This window comes from Camelus ferus, chromosome 13 (genome assembly GCF_009834535.1).
Source record: "Camelus ferus isolate YT-003-E chromosome 13, BCGSAC_Cfer_1.0, whole genome shotgun sequence".
Taxonomy (NCBI): Eukaryota; Metazoa; Chordata; class Mammalia; order Artiodactyla; family Camelidae; genus Camelus; species Camelus ferus.
Window position 1 is genome coordinate 53,164,070 of NC_045708.1, and position 22,544 is coordinate 53,186,613.

At 37.0% G+C, this 22,544-nt stretch overlaps 1 protein-coding gene across 4 annotated transcripts in view; it reads right to left on the reverse strand.

The window, feature by feature from the left end:
* The window catches only part of NEGR1 (neuronal growth regulator 1), a 779,356-nt gene that overhangs the window by 93,386 nt on the left and 663,426 nt on the right, over positions 1 to 22,544 (reverse strand). The window contains exon 7 of one of the 4 annotated variants that reach the window (XM_032494568.1): positions 12,895 to 13,099. The exons of the other annotated variants lie outside the window; for them this stretch is intronic. Within the exon in view, the coding sequence (XP_032350459.1) occupies positions 13,008 to 13,099 (92 nt within the window). The 3' untranslated portion in view covers positions 12,895 to 13,007. Of the gene's footprint in view, positions 1 to 12,894; positions 13,100 to 22,544 lie in introns of those variants that run through there. 4 annotated transcript variants of the gene reach the window in all.

Sequence of the window (22,544 nt, forward strand, 5' to 3'; positions counted from 1 at the left end):
ACGGGATCTGGAGTCAGATAGAGCCTGACCACACTGGCTCATCCACTTATTTGCTCTGTCAGCTTCAGTTTCTTCTGTAAACTGGGATGAAAATACCCACTGTTAGGGTTGTCATGAAGGGTAACTGAGATAATGTATTTAAAATTATTTAGCACAGTGTCCACCACTATGTAATTGCTTAATAAATGGTAAACGACTGGGGTTTGGATCTTCACCCCGATGCCGTCCACTAAGACATGCTGACTTCCATCCCAGTTATCATAACGTTGCTCATTAAGCCTGAAACCAGATTCAGCCCCAAGAATACGTTGCTCCCTGCTATGCAAACCCAGGTGTATTTGTCTGCCAAAAAACATCTCTCCTGGACAGGGCTTACAGGAACAATAAGTGGCTTTTGTCTCCGTGATTCCCTTGGCAGGAGATGAATTCACACCCTACATTCTTTAATTAGATAAATTAAGATCTACAAACAGTTTACAAGGCAGTCAAAAGCCTATCGCCCTTTCTTATTTGTTTGTTCAGAGTAATGTTGAAGCCTTAGCTCCCTACTCTTGGAAGGCAGACATGTTTTCAAGTTCTTGAAGTAGCACTTAATTTTGGCTCCTGTGCATTACTTACCATGAAAAAATCTTGGTGAAAAGTATGTAAAATCAATGAATCCATAGCTCCCCTTTAGTGTTACAGGCATAGCAGAGACAAGGGAGAGCAGATGGAGAAAATGGGAAGGTGATTTCAAATCTGCCTTAGGAAGGTACAAGGTACCCTGCTTTTATTTGCCATGAGGAGTTTTCTGTGATCCCATCCCAATGTAGCAGGCTTTGAAAGGTTCATTGCTCTGTAATTAGATGAGCGCACTGGAAAGTTTTACATTTGCACAAGACCCATGGTTTCTGTAATTGGCCAGATTGATGGACGGGGTAGCAATGACTTGCCACTCTTGGGAATTTTAATTAGTAGCTTAATGATATGGGAATCTCTAGACTTGTTTTCTCTCCCTTGAGCTTAGTTCCAGGGCCTCTGACCTGGGCCAGGGATTTATGTCTGAGTTGAATCATCTTCATTCTAAATTCCTGGATTCATTGCAGATATTACAGAATAAACTATATTCACAAAAAATGCTATGTACCCATCTGACTGGGAAATAGTCAATTTAACTAAGCTCATAAGGAACACTAAAGCAATTTCACAGCTGATTTAGATCCATAAACCTTTTATGCCCTTTTTACAGGAAAGTGATAGAATTTAAGAGCTAGAAGCAAACTTTAAGATCTTCTGGCCCAGTCACTCCATTTTATAGAGTCTATATTCCTAAGAGAAGGGAGTTCCTTGAGGACAGGAGCCACAACTTATTCATCAACATTCTTGAATGAGTTGCAACATGTCTGAAACCCTAAACTAGTAATGGACCCGATTTCAGGTGTTTTTTCTATACTAACAGTGCCCTGATCATGGTACCATATTGTATAAGTAGATCATCCTATTTCACTCCACCCCAAACAAATGAAACATTAAATGCAAGTAGATGGTGTGGTGTGGTGTGCTTCAGTAACTAGGCAACAAGGCTGCATTTTTCATTCTTCAATTGGCACTGGGTACGGACAACAATTTCAATATGTTGCCATTAAGTCTATAGAAGCAACCTTTGTTCAACGGGTTAGTGCAAATCACACTCTGCTGACTATTACTGTATGATGGAAGAAAATGATACAAAATTCCACCACAAATGAGTACGTGGAAAGGCCACGTGTGTCTTTGGGAGAGACTACAGCACAGAGGTGCCACCTAGTGACTGCATTCTTCTGGCCCTAAAAAGCACACATCTGTTAGCTTGGAGAATGAGATTTGTATACATTCCAGGTCATCTTTAAATACATTATAACACAAAATGTCTATTTATACTTTGCTCTGCTCTGTCAAAGTCAGAAGTGAGAAATCAGAAGATAAACTCTGCAAGCCTTCAAAAGCCACAAAAGCAAAAAAAAACATAAGATGTTTATCCGAGTGCTCTGCTCCTTACAGGTGCACATGTCCTCACTTCTAAATGCACATGCTGTCTAACGTAATAGGATGAAAAGGCTAGAACACATTCATGTCTCCACTATTATATTTTAGTGTTCTCTTGTAAGATTATGATTACTTTATTTAGCACAGTGTGTAGCTCATGACGGATACTTGATAAAGGTCACTGAATGAGTGAATGCCTTAATGAATGGATAACTACACGAATCCTTGAGCTTAAGGAATTTCAGGAGAGATGACGTTACCCTGGAAAGTGAACAGGCAAGATCTGTCCTCACTAGATGGCTGGCAGTAAGATAACCATCTAGCTATCTGGGTATAATCTCATTTTGAAATCTGATAGAAATTCTGAAATCAAGAGACTCTGGTGGTTCAAGCTGAGGACAGTGGTAGAAGAAAAGGTAAAACCAGAAACAGGCCCCCAAAGGTGCTATAAATGACATATGAGAATTGGTGAGATGTACCAGCACTTCTATGGCAGCAGAAATAACTTCTAATAAAATATATTTAGCCATGGTGTGGTCCTAGTCAAGTTACCATTACCAATTGTAAACTGAGTATATAAGATGCGTCTGTCTCTGTCTCTCTCTCTTTGCCTATCTTTCACAAATACACACACACAGAGATTTTTTTAAAATTTCAATCGAGTCATTAGGAAAGGCACAGGCTCATATTCTCACATGTGAGGTTGCCAGTCAGTTGTGATCCCCTGCTGAACTGATTGGTACCACTGTGATACAATAAAATCAACAAGCAAATGTGATGGGCAGTTCATGAACTGAAGAGATTTTGATTGCCTGGCTGCATGATCAGAGGCAGAAAGTCCCATTATACCCATGAACCAATCAGTGGTTTTTTGAAAACCACTAAAATCATCTCTCTTCAAAATCTCTTAAGACACAAGATATGATATTGAAGAATGGCATTTATTTTGTTTGTTTGTTTGTTGAGATGAACAAAACATAGTTGGCATACTTCAGGAAGAAAACTAGCTGGCATATTATTAGAAACAAAATGCCCAATTAAGGGCCTCTTCATCCATAATGGCTCAGATCTGTGACCACTATCGAGGAGCCAGCCAATCAGCAGATGAATTTGGGTTGTTGGCTTGTTGTGACAACGGGATGAGACTGTAAGTAAAACCCTTAACCTTATGCAGAAAAAATCCCTTAAAAAGAAAATATTTGCTGAGTTTGTGAGTCCTTGGATAAATTATGTAACCTCCCTAAATTTCAAATTCTTTACCTGTAAAATGTTGATACAAATAATTCATTTATCACAAGATTATTTTGAGAAGTAGATGTCTGTTGGAAATACTTTTTAAAATTGCGACTCACTTTGAAATATGAGTTATGTTTATTACCATCTTCAAACAAGCACAAAAGAGCCTTGTGTATTTGCACTTCAAAATCTCTATTCAGTCTACAATCGAAGAAAGACGCAAAGTCCACTACTACAGCTGATCAGGTGATCAGGCAGAGGTCTGGGATCTGAACCCCTGGATTACTGATTTATAGGCTAACAGAAAAGCTCTTCTACCTAAAACTATTTCTCTCAGTGTGCATATAGTTAACGTTGAAATCTGTACCATTAGAAAGAAATGATTTAGGGTTAAGTAGGCAGAGGTCATTTGTCATTAAGGCTGTCATACCAGCATGCACTGGTTTAACATCTGACCTACTAATAATACTAGCTGCAATTTGTTCATTTCAGACTGCGGGCTTTGTCCTGGATTCCTAGGACAGTGAGATGCTCTGGGCTAGGAGGATCAACTGAGAACATGGGTGTTCTACAGGAAGCAAGGGGGCAGTAAAGGCAACATTCAAAAGTGGTTGAGTAAAGCAGAAATTAGAGATCTTACCTTCCTTGCAATTTTACTCTATTCTCCTAAATGCAAAATTTCCATCAAAACATGTCTTTTCCTTTTCAGTTTGTTTTTGTTATTTCAGAATTGAAGTCAACTTAAAATTCCCCTGCTTAGAAGAATGACAAACATGTGCTTGTTGTCTTTTACAGTATCCTGTGTCTAAGAACAAATGAACGGTTTCCTACATGTATTATTGAAAGACTAATCACTTGTTAGACCAATCATTAACTCCAATTGTTTCAAGATTTACTAGCATTTCCTACTCTTTCCTGTATAGATTCTTTCTCTAATTGACCAGGGAACCAGTTGGGATTTGTCTCTTACATTAAGATCTTTTAGTCTTCTTTTTTGAGTATGTGTGTGTGTGTGTGTTTGTGTTTATAATGTCAGCTCATTTGTCTCATAAAATATTATAATGATGTTGGCAATAAGGTACGCTGATAAATATGACCTTCTTATTAGACATTTTTACCTCTTCTACAATGAAATAGATTATTACTAACATTTAATGTAAAATTCAATGTTCAAATAATTGTTAAAGTAATTCAATGTTCAAAAAAATTCTCAAAAACTCAATTACCTGAATATTGGAAAAATCCAAGGAGGCATGGTAGTTTCTGAGGGAAAATATTAGATGTCAAGAAAAGGAGTTATTTGATTGCCTGATGTGGTAGGCAGAATAATGACCTCTCAATGTTGTCTGCATCCTAATTCCCAGAATCTATGAACTTATTATGTTACATGATAAAGGGTATTAAGATGGCAGACGGAATTATCATTGCTAATCAACTGACCTTAAACATAGGGGTGATCACAGGGCTCCTTACACGTGGAAAAGTGAGGCAGAAGAGTCAGTGTCACAGTGATGGAATATGAGAAATACTTGAATGGCCATTGCTAGCTTTGAAGATGGAAGAACATAAGTGATGGAATATAGTAAGTCTCTAGAAGCTGGAAAAGGCAAGAAAACACCTTTCCCCTAGAGCTTCTAGAAAAGACAGCAGTTCTACTAATACTTTGATTTTGGCCAGCGAGCTTCACTTTGGACTTCTGATTCCCAGAACTATAATAATTCTGTGCTGTTTTAAGCCATTATGTTTGTGATACTTTGTTAAGGCAGCAATATGAAACTAATATGCCTTGGAAATCATCCATCCATCCATCCATCCATCCATCCATCCATTCATCCATCCATTTATCATCCATTCAACAATCTTGTATCTCCTAATTGCAAGATACTGCAACATTCGTTCGTGTAATCAGGGCCCAGCCAGTAGAGCTGCCTTTTGTTGACTTTCTTTTTCTTTCTTTCCACTGGTAAACTAGGGAGGATTAAATGAGGAATAGACTTTTCCTTTTCTATGGGAAAAGGAAGGAAATTCTACTTTCTATCAGCATTTTGTTTTCTCCATTTTTTGAGTGTATATATTATGGGAACTCTCTCCTAGTGTACATCTGGGCTCTATGTTGTACTTGACATAAAGCATATGCAGTTCTTTTAAAATACAGAATATAAAAGTATGCATTTCAGTTCTTCTAACGTTCTATCCTGCTAAAACTCTCCTCACTCTAATTCATTCATGTATGCATTCATGCAATAGGTTTTAATGTTCCAGTAACTCTTTCAGACACTGTAGATAGTTTAAAAAACAAACACACATACAAACAAAAAAAAACTGGCCTCCTTCTGTAAAGGATCTTGCAATCTAGAGGTACGACAGACGCATACCTCCAAATATAATGCAAGGCCTTAACTGCTTTTATGATTGTGACAGAACTCCATAATTTCTTATACAGTACAATGTCCTGGTATGTACTTTGTAAATGCTTCTTAGGAATCCACATTCATAAGTCTATGTTATTTTATGTATATAAAGTAGAATAAGTGATAATCATCAGTAATCTTAATACTTCTGCTACATAATAGTCACTTGATTTAACATATTAAAGATTTGTTATTAGTATGCATGGTGTTTGACTTTGAGGCATTGATTTTTATGTTTGGTGATACTTTCATCTGAGCCCAGAGTAAGTCAAAAGACAAACAGCCTGAAATAATATTTTGAGATACAGCTAAAGATATGTCAAGGAAGAAACGCCTGAATAAACAGTGAGAGAAGAGACTGGAGAACACCTCACTTTTTTCATCTCTAAAAAGAACATCATATTCTAAATTGCATCGTAGATTTTCTGCTATAGTTTTATCTGGAAATTAATCAACTAATTATGGATAATTATAATTAATATCTGAATTCATTATATTCAGACATATTAATTAGCCTTCAGAATTTATTCTGAGCTGTCTTAAATTCCTTACACTCTAACAATCAGAGAATAATGGAAGCTTGATTGTTTCAAATTAGGAAAAAAAAAACTCCACAAACCTTAAAATAAATTTTCAAATAATAGCACAACTTTGAGAGTTATTTTGCAGGAACTCATAACCAGCTTGTAGTCAGATGTTTGTGCTCAGCCATTTTCCTAAGAGATGGCACCAAACTTGGAGCTGGGGACTGCGCTTCACAGACTTTACTCGATGCCTCTTCACCTGCATTCTTATTTTTCTCCTTTCACAGAGTTACATTTGCAAAACATGGAGTAATATTATTCCCCTGTTTAAAACATTGAATCCTTCCCCAAACAACAGGATAAAGTCCAAACCATTTGGTATGATATTTGGGTTATTTTCTCTATCTTGGCTGGTGTCTTCATCATTTAGAGAGAGATGGAAGTCATCCTTGCTAGACCCTCCCTTTGTCCTCCGAATCTAAGCAATAACCAAGCCCTGATAAATTTTCTTTCTAAATAACTTTTGAATAGATCCCATTGTCTCCTTGCTACCACAACTGTCCTATATCAAGCTGTCATCATCTCCTCCCTGATATTATACAAAAACCTTTTCTGATGCCAGTCTTGCTCATAGTAATTAATCCTTCATCTTCACCCCTCACAGTTACACAGGGAGCCTAATAATCAGCCTATGTCTTAGGTCAAATAGACCAAACTTACAAGAAATGTATGTAACACCCTTCGGATCTTGCCCTGCCCACCTTCCTAGTCCCACTGTATGCTCTGGTGCTCAGCCTCAAATTACCTGGCATTTCTCTCAAACACACTGCTGTTTTACGCCTCTGTTCCCTTGCCCATGCTGAGCTCTCTGTTTAGAATAGATTTTGACCTTTTCCTCTATGTTTAAACTACAAAATTCAGAAACCACCTCCTCCAGAAAGCCTTTTCTGACATGCTTCACAGTGAACCAGAATCCCCAGTGTGCTTTATTCATATCTCTAATACAGCACATACTGCATTACATTAATTTCTCATTGCCATTTCTCTCTCATCATTTGGAATGTGAGTCTTGACAGACAAGCAGCAGGATGATCACGCTTGCATCTCTAATACGTAGTAAAGTATCTGACACATGCAGATGCTCAGTAAGCATCTTGCAGTTTGGGGGAACTGACAGATACTTCTCAAGCTGACTTACTTTTTCAGCTTCTGCCAGTATCCTCACTTTTCCTATGCTTTAGTCCTGTGGACCACATATGAGTTTGTTATCCATTCATCCACCATTGATCCATCAATGAGTAGTCAGGTATATGTCTTTGATGGAGGCAATGAGATTTTTGAATTTTCTATTTAGTAAACAAACGGATAAATTATCCAGTCTTTTCTGGCTATAATATAATTATTTGATTATTGAGTATTTTCAGCCCTCTCTATTCCTGAATGAGTTTTGCTGAAGCACATGATGGCTACTGACGAGATTCTTCTTATGTTCTAACCCCATGGGCTACACATGGATTTCTAATCATTCATTCATTCATTCATTTCTTGAGAAAAGATAAACCCTTGACAAGTGGGCATTTTTATTTTCTAGCATAAAGCTTGATGATGCAACTAAAAAACTGGATTAATACCCTCCCAAATTATCATAGGGAGTGCTATCATATAAAGTATTTTTAGGAACCTTTCATATCTATGGACTGATGTAAGAGAGTGAGTTTGGGTAGTAAATTTCAACTGGTATTAAATTTGTGGGTTTTATTTTATTATCTCCTTTTTTAGATGAGTTTTTAAAATAGTGAAAGTTAGATACAACCTAACATAAACCAAAAGGTATTATGTAGTTAGTTGTCAGAAAAGCTCCTAACTTTTGTGTTTAATTTTTGGTTCAAATGTTTTGCTAAGTGGTTCAGTATTTTTGTTGAAACTGGCATATATGGAAAACCTGCTAAGTGCCAGGCACAGTAGTAGATAATAAAGATACAGAAATCAAATCAGATTTTACCATCAGTTTTCTATAGTTTCTACCTCTTTGACTTTTTAAGCATTCCCTTTGCTTGTGATGGAACCCTGATTCCTTGCCAACTATGCGTAATCTATTAAAGACCCTGTTCATATATATATATGATGATTTTCTCCAGGCAACATTGTCTGCTCCCTTCTCTAGACAGAAATTGTGGAATATATTACCTTAAATAATGATTAGTTACATATACGCTTGTCTCTTTAATAGATTATAAACCTCTTTAAGATAATAACCTTATGCTCCCGGCACTCAGTGTCTGATACAGTTGTTACTTAATAACTGGTTACTAAATGATGAATAATATCTTTCAGAGAAAGATAGGAAATGGGCTTCCTGGGGTAGGTTGAATAAAAGGCATTTTACTTTAAAAAAAAAAAACCCAGGAAGCCAACAAAGTTTAAAAATTATTTCATTTTAGATGAATCAGCAATTATTCAATTTAAAGCAGAATTTCTTTACATAATGTGGTGCCTTCTGTCAAATTTGATTGATTCTGTAAACTCTACATTCTGTTTTTTCAAAAATTATTTCTGTTGTTTAAAGTGAGGCACATATAGATGAGTATCAGCATTTTTTTTGAAGGATATACCATGTATTTACTTATTTACTAGTTTTTTGAATAATGGTCTTTTTAAAAATTGAAGTATAGTTAATTTACAATGTTGTATTAGTTTCAGGTGTACAGAAAAGTGATTCAGTTTTATACACACACACACACACACACACACACACACACAGTATGCTTAACAACAGCCATTTTTAAATAGTGAGGTTTTCCAAGTACGACTGATTTGACGTTTTTGCTTGTATCTAGATATGGAAAAGTTGCACTCTTGAAGCACATTTCCCTTTGTCTAAAGATTTATAAATAAAGCTCTTTTTTTTAAAACTATGAATAACAATGGCATGCACTTAAAATTAATTTACAAAATAATTGATGATTTCTAAAGATTATTTCTAGGGGCAAAGTAAGGATAAATGTTAGATGGGGCATCTTGTAATGCATCAACAGACCCCAAATTTTAATACTCTGCCTATAGACTAAGAAAAGTTGGCAGAATTAATATTTATTATTTTTGTGTGTGTCTACATGAAGCCAAGTGAATGTTCATTTGGTTGGACTTTTTACTTTTTGAATAATCACTTTGATGCTTTGTAAATAGTTAAAACCTAGGAATATAAAACCAGAAGTAGAGCTTCATTGTGAATTTGATTCTAGACCAGGAATTTCAGCTTTGACTTGTTGAGCTCAAGGTAACAGCAGAGAGTACTTGTGTAAGGTTCTCAGGCTGCGCTCGCAAACCAATCAACAGTTTTGGGTAGATTCGTTTGTCTTATTCAAGGTAGACAGGCTTCAGCCTTAACAACTTTTCCAGCCTTTAACAAATAAAAGTCGAACATCAGTATTAAAGAATACTTCAAAAGTAATCACAAAATGTAATTTAAAAAACTGAATGGAAGTGGTTAAGGTGCTTTAATGGGATGCTGTTGTTATTGGCCTAATGGTGGGCATTTTAAGCTTAGTGACCATTACCTGGAATAGCGTAGAGTCTGGTGTGCAGATTTCAAATTCACTGCATGTCTCATCCATCACAAAAAATGTCCCTTACCATTCAAACTTTGAGACCCTGAGACTGATCAAAGAAGAGTTTTCTTTTGTTCTCATTACTCACTATATCTCATGGCCTTTTCTTGAATAATGATGTTAATAATTCAATTTTCATTCTCTTCAATTGAAACAGATTCTGACTTGTCAAGAATATATAAAAATATAAGTTATGACTTCAAGACCTTCATTTCTTTAGAATTTATGGATATAAATGATATCAATCCACATTCTTCAATATATTTTCAATGTGTCCAATATTTTCATAACTATATCCACTTTATCTCTGCTTTAACTCTGGAAGTAATATTACAAAATATGAAATCTGTCTGGAGTTATTTTACATTCTCTTTCCCACTTATGTAGAAGCAATAAATGGACTAGTTTGAAAATGTGATATTTCTTATCCCCTGAATACTTTTGTGAGAATTTTCATTTACTATTTTTATTGGATATTGTGGTTTTAGAGCTTTGTTTTAAATGACTGGAACTTTTAACAGTTCGCGTTATTCATAGGGTAAATTATTTTCCCATCTACCTTTAATGATCTTTTGCTTAGAGCTATATAGTGCCAAATTCTTCTTTTTTTGTATCTTGCACAGCAGTTTGTACATACTTTCAAAAGCTTTTGTTTATCATTTATAACACTCCTTAAATCCTGCTATAAACCACATGCTCTTCAAATCCCTGACTAACCAAACTGTTCTCTGGAGGCCTTTAACAAATTCACAATTAATGAAGGATGAGTTTCACTGAAAGCTGTGTTTGTTCTTCTACCCTTCAATTCAATTCAACATGTATTTATTGACTTTTCTACAATAATCTTTTCTTAAAACTTACATTATCTTCTTCAAAGATTGCGGTGCTAAGAAATTCAATTTTCAATCATTTTTCACATATTCATAGTTTTAAAACATTGAATCCTAGCAATGAATTGACCAATCTGGGGTCAAAGGCTGTTGGAGCATCTGAGTGGCTGCTGCTTTAGGCATTCCATAGGCAGCAGCAATAAGTAAAAGGTGTCAGAGTATTTGAGACACTATATAGTCCAGCATATCTATATGTAAACATATTATACATATGTATGTTTTATATACATGTTTTTATATATTATGTATATTTTTCCTCACAATGTAATCTACACTTTCCTCATATTTACTGTGTAGGAGGCACTCTTAGAGGTGCTTAACCAGTTTTGACTTACTCAATATTCATAGCAGCTCTATGTGGTCGGTACTATTATTACCCTACCCCCATCCCATTTTAGAAATGAAGACTCTTGAAGTCGAAAGAAGCTAAGTAACTTGATCACATTTATGCAGCTAAAAGGTAGCAGAGCAAGGATTCAAACCTAGGCGGTTGGTTCCAAAGTCTTGCTCTTAACCCTTATGCTATGCATTGTTTAAAGAAATTAGAGTCTGTAGCAGTGAGAGCAATTTCTTTGTTTGCTTTATAATGAATGATTTTTTTTTTTTTTTTTTTGGTAAGAGTCCCTACCATTGAAAGGGACTTTCAATAAACTTTGACACAGATGGCCTAGGGAAAGAGTTTTTTAATACCTACCTTCAGCAAAACTTCCTCCCAAAACACAAAGTTAGCAAACACTATGTTACTGAATGCTATCAGGCACCATTTCTTAAAATATTTTGCATTCCAATCTTGTTTATTTAAGTAGATAAGAAAGGCAATCTGTCCTTCTATTTTATGAGGACCTTACTGAATAATTAGGACCATGGTCGAGGAAGGAAAGCAAGTACTTATCCAATCTTCACTTCAATCATCTAGGTGACACAGCAATATGGACATAATTTAATATCCTCTTTAAAAAGAAATCAAAAAGTTTACTAGCAAGATTAACAACTCTAAGCTCTCATATGAACCTGACATTACATAACTCTGTGGAGGTCATAAGTAATCACGGCAATCAGACTTGGGGAGTTTTTTAATGTGTCAAGAGAAAAGTCAGATTCAAACGACTAATAGTTCGAATTATATTATCATGTCCCTCAAACTTGGGAGGCTATTAACCCTATCTGTAAAATGCAAAACTGTTATTAATCATATAGCATAAACCTTGTATGTATCAACTATAAAATAATTTAGACTACTCAAATATGCTTCAGTTTGAGAAGTTACAAAAACATATTTTATAATTTGACTAGAAAGTGTTGTATTATGAGATTCTCTACATACATAATCATAGACTTGCTCAAAATTGTTTCATTTGGAGGGTGGGAGGTAATGCATAATCATCTAAAGTAATTTTAAGCATTTTTGATTGATTACAATTTGAGATAGAATTTTTTTTTTAAATTTCTAAAACACTCAGTTTCTCAGATCAGCAAATCCTGTTTTAGACTAAAATTTGGAGCCATTTCTGGAATGCGAGGAGAGACAACTATTTAACCAACTTATACCTCTTTATGGATTGGCAACATCAACAAATCCTGTAACTCAGCAGTTACAAGAAATCCCTATGAACTTTTCAAAGCGAAAGAACTTCAGCAATTCCACTTTCTTCTTTAAATAGCCAGCAGCCAACATTCAAAATGAACTGCTAAATTCCTATATAACAAAATAAAGTTTGTTTCTAATATCAATAGCTTTTATCTCGACTTCAAGTCACCCAGAAACATTCACGGTCGAAAACAACGCTTAAAAACACACTTATAGCAATGGCCTGTCTTTTCAGACCGAGTATTTGTGGTTGAATTAGGAACAGTCCGAAAATGAAAGACAATAACTGAAATAAGTCCTTGTACTCGACAGTTTCAAAAGACCAAATCTTCCACTGTAACATTCCAAGAGCGGATGCATATGCTTTCCCCCGGCTACTGTTCCCTTTAGAAGCAATGAATACTGTTCTGCTCATAATGAATTTACAATAATGAAACACCAAGCCAAAGTAAATACTCTTCTAATAGCTACTCAGAAAACCTCGTAAACTCTCTACATTCTATTTGCAAAGATCTCACAGAAGCTAATCACGTTGCAACTATTCCACCATGTGACACAGATTTACTGCACAAGCCCTACAGAATGAAGTGAAAGATGTGAGCCTCAAAGCAGGGTCAGATCGCAAAACGCAAAGGGACGACAAACCACAGAGAGACGAGGACAAGTAACAGACATCAGAGCCGTGCCGCAAGCGTGCGGCCCGCGTTCGACTCGCTTTATTTTTACGACAACGCAGAGGTCTCGTTTCATGGAGAAAGTACCCAGACATACTTTGTGAATGTATGTGGATACTGACCTGGACTTGTGACAGGACTAGAGGTAGTAGGTTCAATAATTTCTACAAAAAGGGAAAAGGAAAGAAAAGAAAAACATTTTGTGTATTAATCACACATAAAAGACACTCACGAGACAGACAACAGTCATGCAACATATACACAGATGGTCTATTATTTGAAGGCTTCCCTGACCATGGTAACCATTGAACCAAACCCAGCCTCTGAGGAGTACTGAGCACCTCATCACTGTCTTTGGTGTTAAGTCATCTTTCATTCTGAGCCAACATTTAGGACTCATTTCCACATTCTAGTCGATAGCATCAAGTTATGCTGTGCTAAGGTTAGGAGCTTGCCCTTAGACTTCTCAAGTAACGGTTTTCAAGGATTCCTGCTGGAAAAATACCAAAACTTACATGAAGAATGTCTTCTCCAGGGAGAGCTGATGCCAGCTCATAAACAGTCATTCAATCAAGTGTTGCTTCTCAATATGCACTCAAAATAAAATCATGGGTAACAGTCCAATGTTCTTAAAATGCCTTTTTGAAGTCAGCCTCATATTTTACAAGCATATCTACAGAATGCGGCCACTTACAGGACCAGTGATGTCTGCCTTTATGTCTTTGTGTAAAAAGTCAACACACACATACCACATATATATGCACAAACATGTACATGTTTTGAATGACCTCAAATGTGTTTGCATGTCTACAAGACACTGCTGGCTATATTTTAAGCATAAGTAAAGGGTAACCTTTTTTTGGGTGTATAAATATAATCTCACAGCAGATAGCTAACAAATCACAAACTCCATGGCATATATATTTATGGCATATATTTAAATCATGTATGTATTTTTATTTAAGATTTCCATTTTAACTTGTCTTTAATAGGATTATTTCATTTTCAGGTGTTAAATGATGGTGACCATAAAAATAACAGTAATACAAAGATTCAACACCATCATTTTTAATGAGGGACAATGCAAATACTGGGGAAAATGGCATTTTTGAGGAACTCTAATGATGCAGCGGCCTGAGAGAATTATTTCAGTATCAATTTCACATAAGTATCCTTCTCCTCTTTAACCTAGTTAATCAGTAAGCCCTATAATAGTGAAAAGCTAACCTGGGTTCTTAAAAAGCAGCACAGTGAGTGTGGCTATATACGGTAAAGCAGACACCCTCATGCACAGTCTTGTCTCTGAGTATGACCTACAAGAGATGGTGCAAAGCCAAAAATTAAAAAAAAAATTTTTTTTACTTGTCAACCTCTTTGGGGCTCTGTCTTTCATTGATTCTTCCACCGATAATATTACAGCAGTTACCAATCCCATTCAGTAGATTCAGTAGTGAACTCACACTCCTTCTCTGTTAGTTTAGTTCAGCTACTGGTTTGAACAATAAAACCCTAGTTTAGCAGGAGTTATACAATGGAGCTTCCAAAAAACATTTTTGGGTGTCAATTATTTGGGGGACTAAAGTCTGTATGTGTCCTCGTCTGCAGGGCTGATTTCGTGGGTCCTCTTCTGACTGTTCCGGGCCAGTGAATACGCATAATGCTCAGGACAGCTGACAAGGATCATGGCCTTGGTGACAACAGATCTGGAATGGGGGAATATAATGTTTGAAGGGAGACTTCCTCAAGGGGCCAAATAATTAGTCAGTTAACAAGCTACAATTAAAAATTCAAAAGTCTAGCCATCTATCTGGCAGTGTGATTTGATACTGCTGAGAAGTGGGAACCCGAAGGCAACTCTGCATTAGCTCACTTGAAAATGTAGAAACAAAAATTCTGTTTTTCCCTTTTCAAGAAGAGCCATTAATATTTCAATTCCTTCTCTGTGTTAAGCAATATTCTAGGTGCTGGGATTATAGTAGCTAATTAAAGTTAAAAATGCCTGGTCTCTTGGAGCCTATGGAGTGTATAATGTGGGGCTTTAAAATATTACTTATTCAACTTTTACGTCAAAATTCCATTAATTATAGAAAATTAAAATTTGAAATAAAAAATCACAGAGAAATGCTGCTCTCATTTAGAAGCTGTTCTTTTTGTTAGGCTGGCACAAAGCCTCAAATATTTTTATGCTATTATGCTTTTAATTAAAAAAAAACTCCTTCAAAAATAGTGAAAATTTATGTTAAAATTAGTTTAATGCTATGGAGTAGATCTCATTAACATAAAGACTGTGTATGGAAATGAAAGGATTTTATAATCAAAAGAGAAATGAAAGCACAAATGGCTTTGAAAGGTAAAAGTATAATCAAAATATTTATTCATCTGAAAACTAAATTCAGTACGACAGTGAACAGAATTGCCTATGTTCGGTAATTTGGACATTTGAACTTCAGTTTCTTCTACTGTTTGGCCTCCATTGTTTCGAATTTCTAATGCTGATTTGAGAGAGTTCATTGAAAAAGGTGGCGTGGCATACGACTACAACTTCATCTCAATGCAGGGATGGTAGAAACAAACAGCTACCCCATTGAACCACGCTCTTCATTGTGTGTGCTTATCTAGAGCTAAATTGCTTATGTAAAGCCACATTGTCTCACAGAAAGGGCTTTTAAAAGAGTACAGGAATTTAGTGCATGAAAAATTATGTTGCATACAGGAGCCACTCCATAATTTTAGTTTTACAGTCAAAACAAGGTTTTTTTTTTTTTTCCCCCCTACATAGGCTAAGATATAGTAGAATCCCTTGTGTGGTAATTTTATGTAAAACAAGAATTGGGATTAAAGAGGCTGGTCTAGTTTGAGATTTAGAAGGTAAAAGGCTGGAGGTCACATACAGGGCATGAAGCAGAGAAACCATAACGAATGAGGTCAAAGTCCCAGGACTGGGAAAACCCCGTTGCTGAGGGTGTGGACAATGGAGAGTGAGCTAGAGTCCCTGATGTGATACAGTTTGGTGAGTTAGAAAGGACCCAGGTAAAAGTGGGATCAGATCTCAAACCTGCTCTTATTCAGCTGCAGGATGGAGACCAAGTAAATGAACCTCTCCAACGCCCCAGGGCTCTTATTTATGGAATTTATATACAACTCCTGCTTTTTAGATTTATTGGTAGGGATAAAGATACTTTATGTAAGCAAACAAGTGAGAGTGAGTGACAGTAGCAGTTTTTGTTACTACTTACAGAAGTTAATGGGAAAATTAGTCTTGGAATCAAAGAAAAGCAGAAGCAAAGATGGAGACCATCGGGCGTAGTTGAAACTATATGAATAACAAAAATCCACCAAGAATGTGGGCATTAATTTTTTTCCAGTTAAAAGGGTAATATATTATGCTTTTGGATATTATTCAAGAGTCACATTGGCTCTTGGAGGATGGCTGTAGAATCCAAAGTAATTTTTAACAGTTCTGATTTAGGTAAGAGTGGAAATTTATAGATCGAGATCATACTATTTTTGTGAAAGACAAATGTATTTTAATTTTTAAGTGTGTTAAATTTTTGTGCCACATTGGAGGTATATTTTGTTAATATAAGCAAAGGTACTTAAATTTAAAAAATTCTCTCTTATAACTCCAAACAAAATACAATGATAGTATTTTATCACTTAGAAAATATAGTCTGGGTGATAGTTGAAGCTGACTAGATCTAAATCTGCTACAGATTTCCTTATCCTCTTCAGATGTTCAATTACAGTTTTTTAGAAACTATTTCTTGCTCGGCTCTTATAACAACAGTAATTTTATTATTATATTAATTACACTTGATGACATTCATTGAACTCTTATGAGGTGCCAGGCATGGTTACCTATATTAACTCATTTCCTTCTCCCAACAACTCTATTATGTACATACTATCATTAATTCTCTTTTTGCAAATGAGATCATGGAGCACAGAGAGGTTAATTATCTTCCTCATAGTCACACTAGTTAATAAGGAGTAGAGATGGGAGAGATGCTATACTAGGGTATCTCTGCATTTCATTTTCTGAGCTTTCAGAAGAGATACCTCCTCACTTTTATTATATCTGTAACTACTTAAATGGGATACTCCTATGCAAGAGATCTTACAACTCTTCACTAATACTAGCTTTCTCAACAATAGAGTCTTTCTATTAGAGGTAGCTAATAAATGAGCGGCTTCTCTCACCAAAAATGAAAGAGAGACAAATTCAATGTTAACTTCTGGAGGCTTCTATAATAGAGGACTCTGCATGGAGGAAGGATTTATAACACATGATTTTCCAATCTTGTTCTCATATTTCAAGCCCACACCAAATACAGTTGTTTGCTTCTCTCTAAGCTTTGATGCCAGAGAAGGACAATTCTCCAAATAGCTCAGAGGACGTTATCATAACTGGATTACACACTCCAGTAAGAATCTTGAACTTGTTAACTCCCACTCTGTTAACACCGTAGTTGACCAGAGATTGCTTAGCTTTCAAAAAGTTGGGCTGTTTTTATATGGATCAGATTTGAGCTGTTGTTCTGTCGTCTTGGTAATCAACTGGTAAGCAGTGAAATGTTCTTCAGGAGGTGCCAAGTGGGCTCTCCTGATGAACAACAGTAAAGGCTCTCAGTGCGACTTTCTTATGTGTCTCATTATGTGGAGAATCAGAGTGAGCGCCTCAGGGTTAATGGCAGAATATATCATCGCGGGCAATTGCATTTACTGTAGGGAATGGTCTCAGCAAAGAGATGGTTTTAATTGTACATAAAACAGAGGTGAAGAGAAGTTCACCAAGACAGACATTTTCAACAGTTATGTGGAAAAATGAGGTGTCGTGCAAAATAAGATTTTACTTCGTTAGTAAATGTGATTTCAGCCATGACAGGAGAAAATGCTATTAAAACAAGGTACTGAGGACATAGAGTCTTACAAGAAAAAGCCATTTGTAATGACCCTTTCTACAGACCTCATTAATTACTGTTTTATGACTCTGCACGCACAGTATACTGTTAGAACGGTCCAGCATCAAGCTCCTTCGTTTCCATGCATTTTGGAAGGTCATATCTGGTTTCTGGGTTGTTATTTTATTTCTTTGTTATTACACAGCCATGATGTGTGTGAGTCGTCTTTCCGAGTGTTGAGAGATAACACGCTTGTGTGTTGAGACAAGGCAGAAATTAATCCCTCTGGTTACCATGGTTTCCTCTGAGAGCTCTGACTCCCAATCGTCGTGGAGTGGAAGTAATGTCATTTTCACAGTAGAATGGAGAGGAAGTTTTCCTGGAATGACTAAAGTTAGCGCTGATGGAAGCCACAGAAGACAGACTATGAGCTAGATCGGATACCAAAGGCAGAGAAGGCACCCTTTCCTTTTTACTTTTATGGAGAAGCCCAGAAAGTATATGTCAGGCCCCTCAGGGCACTGGGATACCAGAGACTGGGCGCAGAGAGGTGGAGTTGGGCATTACACTTCTGCCTCCAGAAAAGAAACATACGATCGGTGAGTTTCCATGGGGCTGTACGACTGTCTAACAGAGACAGCTCCGTCCTGGGACTCAGAAGACTTGGGTTCATCCCATCTGCCGACCTTAGGTGTGTCATTCTAAGCCAAGCACTGGATTTCACTCTTCTGATATGTAATTAAGAAGTTATAATAGTTGGCCTATGTATTTCTTTGGGTTATTTTGGTTCCCGCTACATGGCTGTTGTTTAAAAGGTTGTTTAGCACAGTGGTTACTAATAGAGGTTCTGGAGGAAACCGAATCTTGGGCCTAATATTGGAAGCTCCTCCTCATCTCTAAGTTTGCAAATTTAATAAAATGGAGAGAACAGCAAGGCCCACCACTCAGCACCGTAGTGAAGGTAAATGAAGTCATGCGTACACGTCACCTCACACAGTGACTGCCTGGAAAGTAAATAATCATGGCTCTATAAAAGTTAACTTATTTTTTAATTGAAATTGTGATAAATGACCTTTAAAACCATTCGTGCACTATCAACATTTTATGTTATTATAAGTGACTATCGTATAATTTAACCTTAGAAGTAAATATTTTTCCCTCAAGAAAACCACTTCTACTACTGAAAAACTTATAAAAATATTTCCAGATGTCTACAAAGGAAAGTCTACATGTTAGCATTTGCTGCCCTCGAACACCAAACATTCACGTTATGTAACTGTACCCATGATGCCAAGATTATTCAGCATTTTTTAAAAATTAGTTGCTGTGCCTAGTGGAGGAATATGCTACATGCAGCTGTTGCTTGCAGGTGTTTGAGTGTGTAAGCGTATGTGACAGGGTGAAAGAGGATTCCCAGAGGTGTAAACAGTGGAGGGTTGCATTAAGCACCTCTGCATGTGTGTACGCCTCCAGGACCTATTTGAAGACAAAGCCAAAACTAAAAAAAAAAGAGCATGTCTGTTAACCTTCTTGGGAAGTATCCTGAGACAGTATAAGTGTTACTATACTTAATCTTGGTCAAAACTACTTCTCTGAATATAAAAATATCCTCTCAGTCGAAAGAAAGTCAGTTCTGCTATGAGGGAGGAAAACATTTTCTGTAGTAACAAGGGACACTGATAACAAATGGTGCATTCATTCATATGCTTAAAATATTAACACAATAACCTCCTAGACATATTCATAGTTGCTGCAATATATTTCTCTACCGGATGAGATTTTGAGAGGTCAATTTTGGGAAAAATTTTGGCCCATGCTTTGGGTTACTATGGATTGAAATGTTTGCTGCAGACTTTTTCTAATAAACTACAGCTTTTGGTAACTATAACATTGACTCACAAGGCCACCGAAGAACTTTGGGTTTTAGTGAATATTTCATCTGGCACTCTGATGCCAAAGACTGTGTGACTTTCATCATTACAGAATGATCTCTGGAAAGAATATGATGAGAGTGTGGTTTTATTTCTGAAACATGCCTCCCGATATCACAAAAAAATAAATGTCTCAGCTTTCAGCAGACATACTTGGTTTCTTCTCTAGTACAAATCAGAATTCAAACCAAAGTAAAGGGAATGAAGTTAAGGATACAACAAGGCTCCAAAAGAGGAGTATTAATCACTGCTTTATTTATAAAAGTTCATTGTATTGACGTTGTGCAAGGAAACACAGAGCCTAGACACCTGGTAATTAATACTCAGACTTTTTATTGTCTTAAACAGACAAAATCCTAACTACTTCCAAGGACTGTCTCACAAACCTGTGTGCTCTCCCCAGTTCTTCCCCACATATGACTGGGCAGAGGAATGGCTTGTAGTGACTGCCTTTGGATTTCTGTTGACATAGGGATCTCCAAGGAGTTGCAAGCAGTTGGCAAATGACCAGATGTTTTGTGATATCCATTTCACTGCATTAGCTTACACATCAGTTTGACATATTGGATCTAAAAGGTGTTTTGATGAATTCAAAGCAACATAATTACTAAGACTTAGCCACATGAGGTATGCCTTCCGTATGGGTGGAGTCATAGAAAAATGGATTCAAATCTCTGTGCCGTATTTTTGAGATGAATAACCAGGCTAAGACACTGAACATAGTGACTGACATCTAGTAGGAAGATACTTATTTTTGTATCCTTCCTCCCTGGTTGAGATAAAAATTTCTGGTATCATGGAAGACAGATCTTAATCTCCAGCTATTCATGGGCCCTATTTGGGCAATATATTTGTGGACAACTGAGTAATAAAGAAAAAACCCCGAAAACTAGTAACAAAAAGGCTGCCTGAGAATGGTGATAAATGCTCTGTGAATACTGGCTCCACTGAAGACACGTTAGAGTCCACCTGCTGGCCAGTGTGAAACAGCCTACAACGGCAAACCCACTGACAAAGAAGGACGCTACGGGGTATCTGTTACAGGCAGTAAAGTGAGTTGCACTCACATCCAGCTTCTTTGAGCCAAGTGAATAAGGACAGTCACAGCACGGAACAGCAGAACAGAATAGGCTGGCAGAATACAAATTCCTACCGTCATCCTGACACTCTGTTTGAAGCCATGTGGCAATGACACAACCTTCTGGGGTACCAAAGCTAGCAGAGAATCAGGCCTGCCAAGGAGCAGTTATACTATTGGCTCATCTAAGGAAAAGTGCAAAAGGCCAAGGGCAAAGCTTTGAGAGGTGACCACAGAGACTTTCCCAGAGAAGAGCTGTCTGACATTGCTGCACTGACAAAGCAGGTTAGTGAAAACAGATTAATTCCTTTTTCAAGACAGCTTTTGAGTATATTCTCTTTTCCTGGCATTAGGCTAGGTGTGTTGATACAGTGATGACTAAGACAGATTCCCTTCTCTGGAAAATATTTTTTGAGAGACTGGCAATAAATACAAACAACAAAATAATTACACAATTTACACTGTGGTAAGAACTATGGAAAATAGATAAAGAGAACTTTAGAAGCATGTAGCAAGGGAATCTATCATGTAACTATGGTACCTGGTTAGGGAAAACTCTCTGAGATCCGATCCACTAAACTCTAATTTCTATATTTGAATTACATGCTTTGTCCAGGCTGGTGACAGACAACAGAAGGGGATGTCATCCGGGTTCACTGCTGGTGTGAGTCTGCTAACAACAGCTTTTTAGCGACAGCATAGTCTGTGCCGGGCAACGCTATCGAGAATACGAGATGTTGAGAGGACACAATGTGCTCTCTGAGTAGCAAGGTACTGAGTAAACAATCCCAGTTAGAAGCAAAGGATGCTACAGCCTGAAGAATCTTAGCGGCTATTCTGATCCCACCTGCTCATCTAACAGACGAGGGAAATGAGGCCCAGACAGACACACTGATGTGCTCAAATCACACAGCCAGTACCTCACAGGGACGGAATTAGAGGCCCAGGCTTCTCACTCACAATCCAGTGATGATGAAGACGAGAGAACCAGAGTAGCTGGTAGCATAATTTACTCCTCTTGTGATATGTGGTCCTGACACCTCCATGAGGCAAGGAGAGCAAGCAACTGAAGATCGAGACTCCACAACAATTTGACCTGGTGTCAAGCTTGGACCCAGCCAGTTCTGGAGCACATTTAACTTTGGAAAGACTTTCCATTTTGTCTTAAAGTGACTTTAAAAAGTGCAAATGTATACAGATCTTCTCTGACTTATGATGGAGTTTCATCCCAATTAATCCACTGTAAATTGAAAATATCATAAATAAAAAATTGCGTTTAATACACTTACCCTTCCCAAAATATCCAAGCTTAGCCTCGCCTACCTTAACTGTGCTCAGAACAAGTACATTAGCCTCCATTTGGGCAAAATCATCAAACACAAAGCCTGTTTTATAATAAAGCATTGAAGCTGAATATCTTATGTACCTTATCAAATATTGTACTGAAAGGGAAAAACAGAATGGCTGCGTGGGGACAGAATTGGTGTAAGTCTATCAGTTGTTCATCCGCATGATCCCGGGACTGACTGGGAGCTTCAACTCACTGCTGCCGCCCAGCGTCATACAACATTATATACCACACGTTGCTAGCCCAGGAAGAGATCAAAATTTAAAGTTCAAAGTATGGTTTCTACTGAATATGTATTGCTTTTGCACTGTCACAAAGCAATAAAAATCATTAAGTTGAACCAAGCTGGAA